This window comes from Branchiostoma floridae, chromosome 2 (genome assembly GCF_000003815.2).
Source record: "Branchiostoma floridae strain S238N-H82 chromosome 2, Bfl_VNyyK, whole genome shotgun sequence".
In the NCBI taxonomy this organism is placed as follows: domain Eukaryota; kingdom Metazoa; phylum Chordata; class Leptocardii; order Amphioxiformes; family Branchiostomatidae; genus Branchiostoma; species Branchiostoma floridae.
The window spans coordinates 8,915,510-8,931,623 of record NC_049980.1 but is presented as its reverse complement, the minus strand read 5'-3'; the positions used below and the strand labels follow the sequence as shown (position 1 = coordinate 8,931,623).

The window sequence follows — 16,114 nt, the reverse complement described above, 5'->3', positions numbered from 1 at the left end:
GTAGCTTAGGGTTTAAGTTCCGGCCAGACAAACTTGGTATCATTGGAAAGGTCCCTTAGTAAGGAATGGAAAGATGGAATCCGCAAAATTTTCGGATACTTTCTTCTCGAGATATTCTTGAGTATATGGGCTGTGTTTAGGCGCAATCGCTGGCTCCTTTTTTGAAGCACCGCCTGTCACGGCAAGGGGTAGGATGATGACATACGGTCGCGATTGTAGCTTAGGGTTTAAGTTCCGGCCTGGCAAACTTGGTATCTTTGGAAAGGTCCCTTAGTAAAGAATGGAATGATGGAAATCGCAAAATTTTCGGATACTTCCTTCTCGAGATATTCTCGAGTATATGGGCTGTGTTTAGGCGCATTTTTTGTAAGCACCGCCTGTCACGGCAAGGGGTAGGGTGATGACATACGGTCGCGATTGTAGCTTAGGGTTTAAGTTCCGGCCAGACAAACTTGGTATCATTGGAAAGGTCCCTTAGTAAGGAATGAAAAGATGGAAACCGCAAAATTTTCGGATACTTTCTTCTCGAGATATTCTTGAGTATATGGGCTGTGTTTAGGCGCATATTTGTAAGCACCGCCTGTCACGGCAAGGGGTAGGGTGATGACATACGGTCGCGATTGTAGCTTAGGGTTTAAGTTCCGGCCAGACAAACTTGGTATCATTGGAAAGGTCCCTTAGTAAGGAATGGAAAGATGGAAACCGCAAAATTTTCGGATACTTCCTTCTCGAGATATTCTTGAGTATATGGGCTGTGTTTAGGCGCATTTTTGTAAGCACCGCCTGTCACGGCAACGGGTTGGGTGATGACATACGGTCGCGATTGTAGCTTAGGGTTTAAGTTCCGGCCAGACAAACTTGGTATCATTGGAAAGGTCCCTTAGTAAGGAATGGGAAGATGGAAACCGCAAAATTTTCGGATACTTCCTTCTCGAGATATTCTTGAGTATATGGGCTGTGTTTAGGCGCAACCGCTGGCTCCTTTTTTGAAGCACCGCCTGTCATGGCAACGGGTAGGATGATGACATACGGTCGCGATTGTAGCTTAGGTTTTAAGTTCTGGCCTGGCAAACTTGGTATCTTTGGAAAGGTCCCTTAGTAAGGAATGGAAAGATGGAAACCGCAAAATTTTCGGATACTTCCTTCTCGAGATATTCTTGAGTATATGGGCTGTGTTTAGGCGCATTTTTGTAAGCACCGCCTGTCACGGCAAGGGGTAGGGTGATGACATACGGTCGCGATTGTAGCTTAGGGTTTAAGTTCCGGCCAGACAAACTTGGTATCTTTAAAAAGGTCCCTTAGTAAGGAATGGTCGTAACCTAATCATCCGGTCCCGGATACTTCCTTCTCGAGATATTCTTGAGTATATGGGGGATTATGGGCTGTGTTTAGGCGCAACCGCTAGCTCCTTTTTTGAAGCACCGCCTGTCACGGCAAGGGGTAGGATGATGACATACGGTCGCGATTGTAGCTTAGGGTTTAAGTTCCGGCCAGACAAACTTGGTATCATTGGAAAGGTCCCTTAGTAAGGAATGGAAAGATGGAAACCGCAAAATTTTCGGATACTTCCTCTCGAGATATTCTTGAGTATATGGGCTGTGTTTAGGTGCATTTTTTGTAAGCACCGCCTGTCACGGCAACGGGTAGGGTGATGACATACGGTCGCGATTGTAGCTTAGGGTTTAAGTTCCGGCCAGACAAACTTGGTATCATTGGAAAGGTCCCTTAGTAAGGAATTGAAAGATGGAAACCGCAAAATTTTCGGATACTTCCTTCTCGAGATATTCTTGAGTATATGGGCTCTGTTTAGGCGCAACCGCTAGCTCATTTTTTGAAGCACCGACTGTCACGGCAACGGGTAGGATGATGACATACGGTCGCGACTGTAGCTTAGGGTTTAAGTTCCGGCCAGACAAACTTGGTATCATTGAAAAGGTCCCTTAGTAAGGAATGGAAAGATGGAAACCGCAATATTTTCGGATACTTTCTTCTCGAGATATTCTTGAGTATATGGGCTGTGTTTAGGCGCAACCGCTAGCTCATTTTTTAGAAGCACCGCCTGTCACGGCAACGGGTAGGATGATTACATACGGTCGCGATTGTAGCTTAGGGTTTAAGTTCCGGCCTGGCAAATTTAGTATCTTTGGAAAGGTCCCTTAGTAAGGAATGGAAAGGTGGAAACCGCAAAATTTTCGGATACTTCCTTCTCGAGATATTCTTGAGTATATGAGCTGTGTTTAGGCGCAACCGCTAGCTCATTTTTTAGAAGCACCGCCTGTCACGGCAACGGGTAGGGTGATGACATACGGTCGCGATTGTAGCTTAGGGTTTAAGTTCCGGCCTGGCAAACTTGGTATCTTTGGAAAGGTCCCTTAGTAAGGAATGGAAAGATGGAAACCGCAAAATTTTCGGATACTTCCTTCTCGAGATATTCTTGAGTATATGGGCTGTGTTTAGGCGCATTTTTTGTAAGCACCGCCTGTCACGGCAAGGGGTAGGGTGATGACATACGGTCGCGATTGTAGCTTAGGGTTAAAGTTCCGGCCTGGCAAACTTGGTATCTTTAAAAAGGTCTCTTAGTAAGGAATGGAAAGATGGAAACCGCAAAATTTTCGGATACTTCCTTCTCGAGATATTCTTGAGTATATGGGCTCTGTTTAGGCGCAACCGCTAGCTCTTTTTTGGAGACACCGCCTGTCACGGCAACGGGTAGGGTGATGACATACGGTCGCGATTGTAGCTTAGGGTTTAAGTTCCGGCCTGGCAAACTTGGTATCTTTGAAAAGGTCCCTTAGTAAGGAATGGAAAGATGGAAACCGCAAAATTTTCGGATACTTCCTTCTCGAGATATTCTTGAGTATATGGGCTCTGTTTAGGCGCAACCGCTAGCTCCTTTTTTGGAAGCACCGCCTGTCACGGCAACGGGTAGGATGATGACATATAGCTTAGGGTTTTAGTTCCGGCCAGGCAAACTTGGTATCTTTGGAAAGGTCCCTTAGTAAGGAATGGAAAGATGGAAACCGCAAAATTTTCGGATACTTCCTTCTCGAGATATTCTTGAGTATATGGACTCTGTTTAGGCGCAACCGCGCTTAAGCACCGCCTGTCACGGCAACGGGTAGGATGATGACATACGGTCGCGATTGTAGCTTAGGGTTTAAGTTCCGGCCTGGCAAACTTGGTATCTTTGGAAAGGTCCCTTAGTAAGGAATGGAATGATGGAAACCGCAAAATAGTCGGATACTTCCTTCTCGAGATATTCTTGAGCATATGGGCTCTGGTTAGGCGCAACCGCTAGCCCTTTTTTGGCATTGAGACACCGCCTGTCACGGCAACGAGTAGGATGATGACATACGATCGCCATTGTAGCTTAGGGTTTAAGTTCCGGCCTGGCAGACGTGGTTTCTTTGGAAAGGTCCCTTAGTAAGGAATGGAAAGATGAAAACCGCAAAATAGTCGGATACTTCCTTCTCGAGATATTCTTGAGCATATGGGCTCTGTTTAGGGTCAACCGCTAGCTCTTTTTTGGAGACACCGCCTGTCACGGCAACGGGTAGGGTGATGACTTAATGTCACGATTGTAGCTTAGGGTTAAAGTTCCGGTCGGGCACACTTTGTATCATTGAAAGGTCCCTTAGTGCTGAGTTGAAGGATGAAAACCGCATTCCAATCGTATGCTTCCTTCTCGAGATATTCTTGATTGTGTACGCTCTATCTAGGCGCAACGTCTAGCTACCTTTGACCGCGTACGCCAGTGGTAGGGTGATAACTTAAGTGCGATTTTAGGGTCATGGCGTCATGATTTCAAAGTGTCCGTTACTTTTATTGATTAGATCTCATACTTGACACAATCGACGGGAATTAGAAAACATTTGACTGCCAAAAATTGTATTTAATAGTTACTTTTCCACAATGCTTTAAAACGATGGTACTTAGCCCGAATATCGCGGATTTTGATTGCTACTTTTTCAGTGTTGTCTGGGGTAAGGTACCGGTGATGACTTAAGTGCTATTGTGACTGGGGGCTCAAGTTCCGGCCGGGTAAACATTATTATATCTTTGCAAAGGTCTTATAGTGGGGAGTTTAAGGATGAAAACCGCATTCCAATCGGATGCTTCCTTTTGGAGATATTCTTGATTGTGTGCGCTCTATCTAGGCTCAACCGCTAGCTACCTGTAACCGCCGATTACGGCACTAGTAGGGTGATGACTTGAATTTGTGATTGCAACTTATGGTTGAAGTTCCGGTCGGGAAAATTTTGTATCATTGGAAAGGTCTTTCAGTGCCTAGTTGAGGGATGGAAACCCCATTCCAATCGGATTCTTTAATTTCCTCTCTTGATATTCTTGATCGTCTGCGCCCTATTTAGGCTCAACCTCTAGCTACCTATAACCGCCGTCCACGGCACTGGTTGGGTGATACCTTACATTTCCGATTGGCATTGACATTGACGGAGATCGGACACTATTGGGGGTACAGGCATTGGCAGGGGTACGGACACTACTACGGGTACTGACACTACTGGGGATAGGGACACTACATGTACTTGGGTCACAGACACCAATGGGGGTACGGACAATACTAGTAGTCAATACTGGGTGTACAGACACTACTTGGGGTACGGACACTACTGGGGATGCGGACACTACTGGGAGTACTGACACTACTGTGGCTATGGACACTACTTGGGGGTACGGACACTACTGGGGATGCGGACACTACTGGGAGTACTGACACTACTGGGGCTATGGACACTACTTGGGTTACGGACACAACTGGGGGTACGGGACACACGGACTCTGGCTGGGGGTACTGACACTACTGGGAGTTCTGACACTACTGGGGCTATGGACACAAAGTCAAACATAACTTGTACGTCAAAGTACATGGCGTATTATAGATAAAGATAGATATATCCAGCCATTCCTTGGTAAAAAAAGTAGGACATGCAAGCCCCAGGAGCATTTAATCTAGTAGAGGAAACTGTGACAGTTGGTCACTGGTGTCAAATACTAACAAGTGACCGTAGGTAACATACTCTGTGACCTAATTATGGTTTATGTTGGTTGTGATGTTTTCTGTGGTGTATGACTCGGTGTTTATATCGCATACAGAACACATCATCGCCTAGTACCAAAAACTTACTTAAAAGCTAACATACACCTGGTGATTATTTATTATTATTATACCAGTATCACTTCCAAATTTAAAACACAGTCCTGTACGCATGAACAGCAAAATCAGCGTTTCAAACGAACGACACCAAATGCGAAAATTAACACTGGTCCAGAATTCATGTGTAGAAACAAGCTCTTGATATGGTACGTGCTAGTGCAAACCGTTCCTGTACCCTGGTGTAGTGCTACAAATAGTTACGATTTTCCCAACGTCTGCTTGGAGATCGTCACAACGCCACCACCCTGCTTGACTTGTATGTCAAGCTCTGAATAGGGACATATGAGCCCTGTACCTAAATTACTGCCTCTGTCCTTGTACATACTGTAAATGCAGAAATGTTCGCGGTGGATTAATGTTCGCGGTTTTCGCGGCGACCACTTTACCGCGAAATTAAATCCACCGCGAACATTTTTCTATTAAGGTATTAGACTGCAGTAGATGGTGTTACCGCGAAATTAAATCCACCGCGAAAAGTCACTTTTCCCGCTACCGCGAAATTAAATCCCCGCGAACTTAAATGCATTTACAGTATTCTGGCCCCTTATCGCTAAGTCTGCGTCTGCATAGGGTGTAGACACCTGAGAGTGGGTTCAGTGGGTTAAAAGTGTGTTTACGTTAGTATCTGCTTATTCCCGAGTTGTTCACAAAACCTTATCGCAGAGTTCATCTCCAACAGCTGTTATGGAATGTAGTTACCTTCCTGGTACATTGAGAACCGGCTTTTATGTTCCTTTAAAGACCCCTGTCAATCAAATGCCTACTTTTCCCGGGAACGAGGTAGCACAGCTGTTGTCAATTTCCCACGAGGACAACATCTGCTTGACGGTATAAAATTACTACAAGGCTTAAGGCGCAATCATAAGGAAGACCTGAACCACTATACCGGACGGCGTAGGGGTGAAAAGTAATAGTTACCCCATGGGCGGGGCGAGTTTTCTGTGTATATCACAAGGCCCGTCCACCGAGGGGTTTCTAGTCTCCTCGAGGGCGAAGCCCGAGGGGAGACTAGAAATCCCCGAGGTGTCGGGCCTTGTGATATACACAGAAAACGAGCCCAAGACCATGGGGTAACTAACTTAGCCCATGGCATACTTCCCCGAAGCTTTTCTAGTTCATCAGCTTTACAAAATGTTACTTTATTTTGTCCTAAAAGTCCACAATCTTTCTTGTTATTGCTTGAAAAGCTGTGAGACTGTCAGGCTGTAACATACCCTGGGAAAACGCAGACTCCTACGAGGCACGCAAAGTTTACCGATCCCTACAACACGCACGCACGGGACACCCGCCGCCTAACACCCGCATAGAGGCGGGAGGGCGCGCGTTAGGCAGGGGATCGGTAACTCTTATTTGCGACTCTTATTTGCGAAGCTTCTCGAGCAGGTTTCCAGGGTAGCTGTAACAACACAAGGTCATTAATCTTGTCAAGACCTTCCTGGGCAAGGTACCTGGAGAGACATAAAGTCTGCTCATATTCCTCTGGGCAATTAGAAGTCAAGCATAGGATTGGTCAGTTATCACATGACACTATTCTGGTCCCAGAAGAAGGTCTCAAAGGTAAGCAAGGATTGGTCAGAATGGGTCACATGTGTATAGCACCCACACTTTTCAGGCTGATATCACCACAGTTTTCTTGATATCACCACAGTTTTTTCCTCATTTGCATGAAATAGCAGCACACTTTTTTTCGTAGCACCATACTATGTGGATATATCAACAGAAAATGGGGGCTCCTCATTGGCTGAGGGGAAGTAGCCATGGGCTAACTGAAATTATTACATCCAAAATAAAAACAGCTACGGCGAAAAAAAAATAACGTGCATCATTTCCCAACCGAGTACTGACGACATGCCAATCCACATGCGATTGCGGCATACGGAACATAGAGATATAGGTGCGAACACTCAACGCACAAAGTGATTACAAGACTCTGTTACTGGAGGTTACCCTCCAGTGTCACAGAGTAAAAACAATGGTGATCATTTCCACAACAAAAGCATCTGTTTATTTTGCTCCCACTGGCTTTTCAAAATCTGCCTCTATACCTTTGACTATAGAAATTTGGTAGAAATTACTACTTACTCCGTTATACTTTTCTCTTGTTATTTTCTTGGACAGGTAACCCCTAAAATCAATGTGTGGTTGCATACACTTTGTACATTGTATGTGTTCAAGCTCTACTTAGTCCAAAATCTGGTCCACTGCATTTTTCAGGTCCCTTTTTACCGATCCAACAAGAAAAAAACGGATTTGTACAAATAAGATGTATCAGTCTCCATCCATACTGGACAGCATAGTTAGCATAATTCAAATTACAAGTTAAGAATATTTGCTGTGGAATCAGCAGTGAAAAATGATCACCTCATTCAGAGACCACCATTGCCATAACTTTTTATTGCCAGTTCTGTTAGGTGTATTAAGCATTTTACTGGGAACAGATTAGTTAACTGTTAAAACTAACTTTTGATTCGTTTCCACAAACCTCAAGCTGTTTCTTTTTGATTTACGTGGTTGTTGTCAAAAGACAGTAGAATTCTTATGTCCAATTTACTCAACACTGCTGGATTTATATACATCTGATTCCATAAAAGTTTCTGAAATCACTAAAAGCAGCTGATAGTGGTCATCTGGGACACCTCTATAAAATATGGCACTTTGAAAATGTAGCAAAAACTTCCTACAAATAATGGATACCGACAATATATCTAATCTGTGGAAACAATATAAAATTCTGGATATAGAACATCGTAACTATCAATCTACTCAATACATCTACATTACATATAAAAAATGTACTGAAAGACATATTTACACATTCTTTTGAAAGCATGGGTTTTCTGCATAAGATAATGGAAGGCTTGCTTAAATAAACATTCTCTCAACTGTTTGTTAACATTCATATTTCTGTCATCATTATCAATGAAACCCACAGGTTACTTTGTCAAATTGCTCAGGTATAGTACTGAGGTGTAGATACAAGTAGGGACCTCTATACCCACCTCTCTTCACCTATACCTGACCTCTGCACCTGTACCTGTACCTAATAGTATATTTAGGTACACATTCCTAGTGTACACTGATCTGGACATTTGGCCCCACACAATTACATGTACATACAAAAGGATCACGTCTATAAAGTAAACAATCTACATTATAAAAGGTGCGTGTAAAAATACAGATATTTTGGTACATTTCTTTTCTACAATCATCAACACTTAACATTACTTTCCACAATTAGACCATTCTACCCATCACTGAGCTGATCTTCAGGCTCTGGAGACAGGGAGGCAAAGAAGAGTGCTCTCCTGGCTGCATTTTTGAAGTAGCCAGTAGGTAGGTTACCAGTATTTGCAGAGCCTGCGAGCCCACTGCCTTTCACATCTGTGTTGCTAGCAGGTGAGACGGATGTCAGAGAGCTGCTGACGGGTCTTTCGTTCCCGCTTTCCCTGTGTGCGGAAAGATGACTGCCTGATTCTCTACCTATTTGTTTTGCTGGTCCGGAGCCAACATTTTGCCCGCCATCATCCTGACCTTCAGGTCTGTGTTGTTGTTGATCAGTAGCCAACCCTGGTAGGTTAGAAGGTTTGGTTGCCAGCACTGACTTCTGCTCTCTTCTTAGGGCAAGTTTCGACAAACTCTTGAGGGTTTCATTCCACATGGAGTCAGTGACGTCGCTTTTCCCTATGTCATCACCTGAAGTTGAACTTGTGACCTCACTGTGATCTCTGTCCTCTGACTCTTTATCTGGCTCATCCACAACAGATTTCTCCGGAGTATCTGTGACATTGTGAATCGCTGATTTGGGTTTTGGCACACTTGTAGAATTGGAGGCTGTATCTTTTGAAGCTTTGCTATCTGTTTTTGTACCTTGCCCTATTGATGTGGTGGTGTTTGGTCTAACTGCCCCAACCTCCTGATTTTTTCCCTCATCTATCTCAGCAGGTTTTGGCCTGGGACTTTTCAGTCTCTTGTACTCATTATAGGAGACGTTCATCTGCTTGGCTAGCTCCATCTCCTTCCTCTTCACAGCTGTGTCCAGCTCCTCCAGCTGTTGTCTGTGCCTGTCGAACATGTCCTCCAGCTTCCTCCTGTGCTCCTGAGCCTCCCTCCTCTTCAGGTGGACCCGCTCCCATCTCTCACGCTCCCTACGGGCTTCTGCCTCCTTCTCCTCTCTCCACTTCTTTTGCTGTAAAGACACATCAGTTATAATTTCACCTTGAAACTTCATTGCCCCATTGAAGGTAGTACTCATACACTGTACAAGCAACTTTGAAATTTGACAGGTTTCCAGTTGTAGTAAGTGAAATCTACATTAAGTTAGTCTGAAAGGACTTGGTATATCTCGAGTTAGTACTGCTACATACAGCCTCTTTCTACAGCAAACTCCTTCCCCACCGAAAAAACAAGCATCCTTAAGCTTGCTCCAGAATTCTGAAGAAGTCAACTAACTACGTATACTATTTTTCAAGTCTAGATTTTGAAACATAAATGAAAGTAACCTGTATATGCATGTCTCCCAGCTTCTTAAGTTGGGACAGATAGTCCCTAAGGGACTCGTGTCCCTGTCCTCTGGTCACAGTCTGGACATCTAGGAAGCACGGCAAACCAAACTTTCTCTCTACTGTCTCCATGGCAACGTACAGCCTGTCTGCATGGGACTTGTCCATCCAAACCTTCAATGAGAGATCATATCAGCTTTGCAGTAACAGCAGAAAAATTGATAAATGAAAATTTTTTAGAGCACAGAATGTTTCTACTCTATCATGTACTGGAAATACAACTGTACCGTTGGCTCAATGTCCCCTTCACAAATCTTGTTGACGAGTCTGCAGAGCAAACTCCCATCCTGAAAGCTGTGGAGCATGGGAGATGTTATTATTCTGCAGTCTGTGAAATGTCTCCAGTAGATCGTATATAGTCATTATATTGCATATTACATGTACTAAGTAAAGCAGCAGTGCCAGCATGCATCTTTTCTATCACTGAAGAAAAGTGTAACTTTCCTATAAAGTACATTATGTAGATCTAGAATTGCCAAGATACAAGGAACACACGTTACAGACTATAATGTGCTACAATACATATCATGCTACATGTAATGTTAATCAGCTGCTGAGAGCAGTCTGAATAGAGCATTTCTGTTGAAAGATAAGCAGTGGAAAAGTAAAGAGGGCATGCAGACATGTAATAGTGTTAGTGATGATGATGCACCAAAAGAGCACAGAATACACAGCACAGAGATGTTTCCCACTTACACCGAATAATCCACCACCATGTGTCCCAACATGCACTTCACCCATGCAAATATGGCCATGTCTTCTTGTTCCCAGGTCACCAGCGGAACCTGGGCGTGTCCCCGGCTGTCTATCCCATCATACCTTGCACCAGAATGATGATATGGTTTGTGTCTAGATGTTAGTGGAACTGCACGGACAGCGTACCTCCCAACACCTTGTGTGAGAGGTATTGTGGGAAACATGTTAGTTACTTTCTGTGTATCTTGCATTATATATAATGTACAAACTCTCACTGGAAGATTAGCCTGGTTAATAACTCACTAAACTATTTTAACTTTAGTAGTAGTAGTAGTAACTTTAGTATTTAAACTGTAGTAATTCACTAATGCTCAAACACTGCTCTTACACCAGTGAGTACATTGCATTGGCAAGAAGATATCATAACTGGAAGTTTTGTTGCAGTACCATAGAATAGCTATTGGGGGGCCAATAACCTAAAGGTCTCTTTCTCTTGCAAACCCCTACCAACTACATGGTATCATCCATGACTTTACGAGTTATGCTGTTCACAGCCCAATGCAGAGACAGTTAGGGTCAAAATCAACCAATGCTGGCTTTCATTGTGCATCCATCCTTATGCCGCACGAGTGTCTATCGTACAAAAGTGAAAGTGCAATTTATATTATCTTGTTGTTGTATTTCCTCATTCAGGAGTCCTACCTTCACATCTTATCCTCAGGGCGTGACACAGAGCAAGAATGGCTTTTGCTTTCCCATCCACAATATCTGCAAGAAACAAATAAACAAACACGGTCATATCCACTTACTTACTAGTACTTATATCTTACTGTTATAAAAACTAGCTTTTCAACCTTAAAATGAAATTGCTGTCTCTCCGACTTGATTGTATATTAGTATATAAGTATTATACAGTAATCAAAAGCACACTCAAGAAGTATCTTTGTAAATCCTTCATCACTGTAGTCAAATTAAAAATAGCTTTCTGCACCAAACACCATGAAATGAATCTTCACGGCATCTTTTACTAAGATAAATCTTTATTTTCAAACATAAACATCTTCAATTTTGTTACTGCTTGCAATGGTTTGCTGTGACCACTGAACACATCATACTTTCTGAAACCAATGCCCAGACATACCTGAAGATGTCAGCCCTTCCAACATGACTCCTCCCTCCCCACAGAAGCTGAGACAGGCTGTTGTGTTCTCCACCCTCTGGATCCAGCTGGTTGGTTTAGGATGAGGGTAGGGGATTTGTTGCTCTGCTGTGGAAGGATACAACGCATTAATTCTTCAATAAGAATTGATGTAATAATGTAATAATGTAATAATGTAATAATGATTGCTGAATGCATATTGTATTCAACACAGAGTATTCTTTGTTGTTATATTGTCTATAACTGGACAATTATTAAATTAATCATTACAATTGTAACAGATTCATCTAAATTAACAGTAAATCATGTAAAATGCTGGCTTTTACCATGGTATACAACTATGGAACTTGATGTGATTTTGTTTTGGTTTCAAAACTACGATACATCATGACTTCATTGTTCCACAAGAAAGGCAACATTTTGATGAAAATGCAGAATGTAGCCTTTTGCCAAAGTACTTGCACACTATACCATTAGTCTAGCCTAATAGTATTGTGTGTGAGTGAAGGAAACAACCTATCTACTAGTTATTAACTCCCGACATAGGAAGAAGGAAAAAGACCACACCAACAAAACCAGAGGAAACATGATAATTTACTGGTAAGGCCACATTGATTTGATTATATGGATGACATCCGCGCTCGCACCAATTTTCGGCCATTTCCACACAAAAAAAAGTTTTCAACCACACAATAAATTGTGCAAAGCAGCTGTAATATGAGCACAAATATTCCGTAGATTGAAAAAAAAGTATCAGAAAACAGATAACTAATGCCATAGAATGCCAAAATGAATCTAAAGTCAAAGATTAAGATGTGAAAGGACAGAAAGAAAACAATCTATTGTTGGTTGGGGGAGGTACCAGTACAGAAAATTCAGGTCCAGAGGACCATTTCCAGGTCCGGACATGAACCTGGACCTGATTGTCTGTGGAAACTTGAGAACTGGCAATACTCAAAACAATGGTAATTGGTCAATTTTGCTACAAAGGAATCTGTTTGTTGGATTATTGGACTCCCACTGCATTTTAAAATCCCATCTCCATGTAATAAAGGCTAACTGTCTTTGTACCTTTGACTGTAGAAACTTGGTGCAATTGACTATAAACTCTACTTGACTTCGCTCTTGTTGTCTTCTTGGCCCCCGCGGTTGGACCCCAAATGGCTGCCGACATAGTGTGTCCATTTTATAATTGGCGAAACCTGTTCCTCTGTTGTTTTTTTTTCAGGTCTGTTTTTTTTGGATTGGTCCAAGAAGAAAAAAATGTTTTGCACCCGTATGATGTACTGGTCCCTACACCTAACTGTTGGTATACCATTACAATGTGTGTTTATTCCTATGTTCAACCTTCCTGGCCACTTTGATTTCATACTGAAGGCAACTTTTGTTTTTTTTGCCAAACTTTTTTTTTATTCGCTCGCTCGCATCAGTTTTGGAGTTCCCAGAGGATGTCATCCATATAATCATATCAACATGGCCTAAGGGGAAAATGGTATAGTAAGACATACCCATGACTTCTACCAACTTGATGAGGGTTATGCCATCAGACAGGGCTGTTACAAGATCCCCCACGGGGGGCAGGTCTCCTCTCTCAGCCAGGTAGGCATTGGCCCACACTGTATACTCCTGGGAGGGAAAGGAGATTGAGGTATGTTACACACAACACTGCAAGTTGTTGTTTATTTTCATCTCCATTAGACTTTACAAAGCCAAGCTGACCCCATACAAGTACATGTGTAGCCATTAAGGTTACAGCAATATAAATCATTTCAGAAATTGTAATTATAGAAGTTTAAAAAAAAATGAAACTTACATGCAGTTTGTTGAGGAGCCAAATAGTGCACCACATGATATAGGTACTTACTATTAAATGTAATGCTAGGCTGTATTATCTGTGTCCTACATATACATGTGGTGTGTCACAGCTGCTACATGTAAGCTGCCTACAGATGTATACTAATAATAATATTCAGGCTCTAAGCAATCTATTTCCATGCAGAAAATCAATATAACAACTAGTGCAGCTTGGAGTGAACTCTTATCAAAAGAATGATATTCTAGCTGCTACTTCCTAAAAAAGGTCAGTCTTCAAAATGCCTAAAAATCTCATTTTACTTGAAACCAATTGTTGTGGTAACCCCAAAAGGACCCTCAAGTGATGCTCAAATCTTCACTGGTCCATGTGACATTTGAAGTGCTCTAGTATGAGACTCCTGAGCCCCACAGAACACTCGAGTCATGAAAAACAAATTGTTGAAGTTTAAGAACTCTGCAGTGCTCATTGGTTTTTAACCATTTCCCTGCTGCCTAACCTCATACTGTAACCAATTAGAAGTGGTTGCCAAACTGCTACTTAAGTATGCTAAAGGTTAAAGGGATGCATGTATTTTGGTGCTAAAAGTACAAATATTTTGAATTCTAAAATCTCCTGTCAGACACACATTAATGTTACTTACATTCATTTTCAACATATTTTTGTCATTTTGTCAAATTTCAATCGTTCAGGTAAACAATGAAAAGGAAGCCGCAACCAAATTCCCTTACTTCATAGGTAGCCAAACTGGAAGTAAGCCAGCTGCAGAATTCCGAATCGACTGTTTTTGTGGTTGGAGATCATTAGGGCTTTGTGGGGACTTTCAACAAACTTGAGGAAAAATTCTAGTTCATCGCAAAGTTGGAAAAAATGGCAAACAACTCAAGCAGCGAGGTTTGGGTGGTGGGGGGTGGTGATGTGCATAATCTTAATACGTCCTCACGGTACAACAAAGTCATATTCATTCGTTGTGAATATCGCAGTGCAGTGTAGTAGTGTAGATCCATTACATAATGTGCATATCTTAAGATGTCCTCACAGCACAACAAAGTCATATTCATTCGTTGTGAATATTGCAGTGCAGTGTAGTAGTGTATTTCCATTACATAATGTTGAAAAATGACTGAAAAGAGTGACTTTATCTTAAGAAACACCAGCTGATGGCAACCACATTCTGATGAAGATGAGCTGGGCTTCTCTAACCTGTATCTCATGCTGAGTTTTCTCCCTGTCAGTGGAGGGGTTGTAGCCTCCATTGTACGGCCAGTACAACACGTTGGTTCCCTCCAGAGCTCCCCTCCGTCCAGACTGCATAATGTCACATCATCTCATCAGGCACACACAGGAACCTACAAAAACAGAGATGTAAGACTTTCATTGAGAGATGCTATAATATTATCTCCACTCTGGTATAAAAAGCTTCATGTTGGCAGAACGGTTAGGGTACAGAGGTTCCTTCCAGGGATAGGGTAGCAATAACTCCTTTGAGCTCAAGCTCCCCCGGAGAGCTAATGTGAGATCGGCAGGCTGACTGCCTTGGCTCCCCGAACAAAACTTGCTAGCTAACTCGCTAGCTACCCGGTCCTGTCTCAGGCTCCCAGGGTACCGTTAACGTCCCAAGTGTTTCTTATGCGTATTACGCATGTAACGTGTAAAACGTGTTTATTTCTCATGCAAAAGGTTCCGGTTCGGAGTTTTTTTTAGGATTTGGGGCCGATTTGACTGTCTCTGAGAAAAGCGCTAGCGCATCTCAAAACATCGTTTTTCGGATAATTCAATGTTTCCGATAGAAAAGTGTGTGTTGTCGCTGACCGACAGACTCATTTGACATTTTCTGTAGAAATGTTATTTTTGGTAAAAAACATTAAAAATATAAGCTTTTCATCCATAAATTGCTAATTTGGGGCCATTTTTTACAGGCCGCTACACGGAAAATATGAATTTTCCTGGGATAATGACTCATATGGCAATGAAGGTCAAGACTTCTTCTGTATACTGAGTAAAAAGGAAAAAAAGTTATCCGATACGTTTTCCGCGAGCTCCGATGGCGCTAAAACACCCAAAACGCACATAGAACGCACGATCTGGGTAATCAGGCGACGAAACGCTTTACCGCTATCGCGCGCACTAATACCAGGAAGTGTTCGCCGCATGATCAAATCTCCGACACCATAAAACGCTACCAACAACAAGCATTTGGAGAAGTATAAAAGATTATAGACTTCTAAAGCGATAGCTGAAAAATCTAGAGCCAAAACTATGGAGACAACCTCTGATTTGCGTCTTATTCTTAGGGACTATTTGGATATCTGGACACTTGAAATTCCGAACCGGAACCAAAAGCACAGTGTAAGACCTGTTTAAATCCTGATTATGAGCTGTGGAAAAGCCTTGTAATTCATGATCAAAAGCCAATGCATATACTCGTAGTATCATGTAGTTGATTAGACACTAGTTTTATGTACTTACCTCTCTTAGTTCTTGAGATTGTGTATGCAATTAGCCCTCGGGCATGATTTTGCAAATAAAACATATAATTATTATAAAACGTACACACCACACTGACCACAGTAAACGTGTATATAATTGTACTTAAAAAATCCCCAATGGCCCAAAATCTAATGATTTTGAGGTCTCATCCAGACCTACGTAGTATACCGGGCTGGTTGAACGTTAACATACTAAATATTAAATTAATCAAATCCACCCAG

At 42.3% G+C, this 16,114-nt stretch overlaps 1 protein-coding gene and 1 long non-coding RNA gene across 3 annotated transcripts; one reads left to right on the top strand and one right to left on the bottom strand.

Moving 5' to 3' along the window:
- Window positions 1–7,712: 7,712 nt before the first annotated feature.
- LOC118410056 (stress response protein NST1-like) lies at window positions 7,713–14,779 on the bottom strand. Of its 2 annotated transcripts, none has more exons than XM_035811534.1 (8): window positions 14,607–14,779; window positions 13,099–13,216; window positions 11,573–11,698; window positions 11,134–11,199; window positions 10,432–10,627; window positions 9,963–10,029; window positions 9,676–9,849; window positions 7,713–9,362 (listed from the first exon to the last, which is right to left on the bottom strand). In XM_035811534.1, exons 1-8 carry the CDS (start codon window positions 14,715–14,717, stop codon window positions 8,421–8,423), a joined length of 1,800 nt encoding a protein of 599 aa, XP_035667427.1. In that variant the 5' UTR covers window positions 14,718–14,779; the 3' UTR covers window positions 7,713–8,420. The 2 variants fall into 2 exon arrangements, with proteins under 2 accessions (XP_035667427.1, XP_035667428.1); XM_035811535.1 differs by having other exon boundaries at window positions 10,555–10,627.
- LOC118410057 lies at window positions 10,505–11,287 on the top strand. The gene is made up of 2 exons (XR_004830518.1): window positions 10,505–10,655; window positions 11,125–11,287. It is a non-coding gene; the product is annotated as an uncharacterized LOC118410057 (long non-coding RNA).
- Window positions 14,780–16,114: the final 1,335 nt, after the last annotated feature.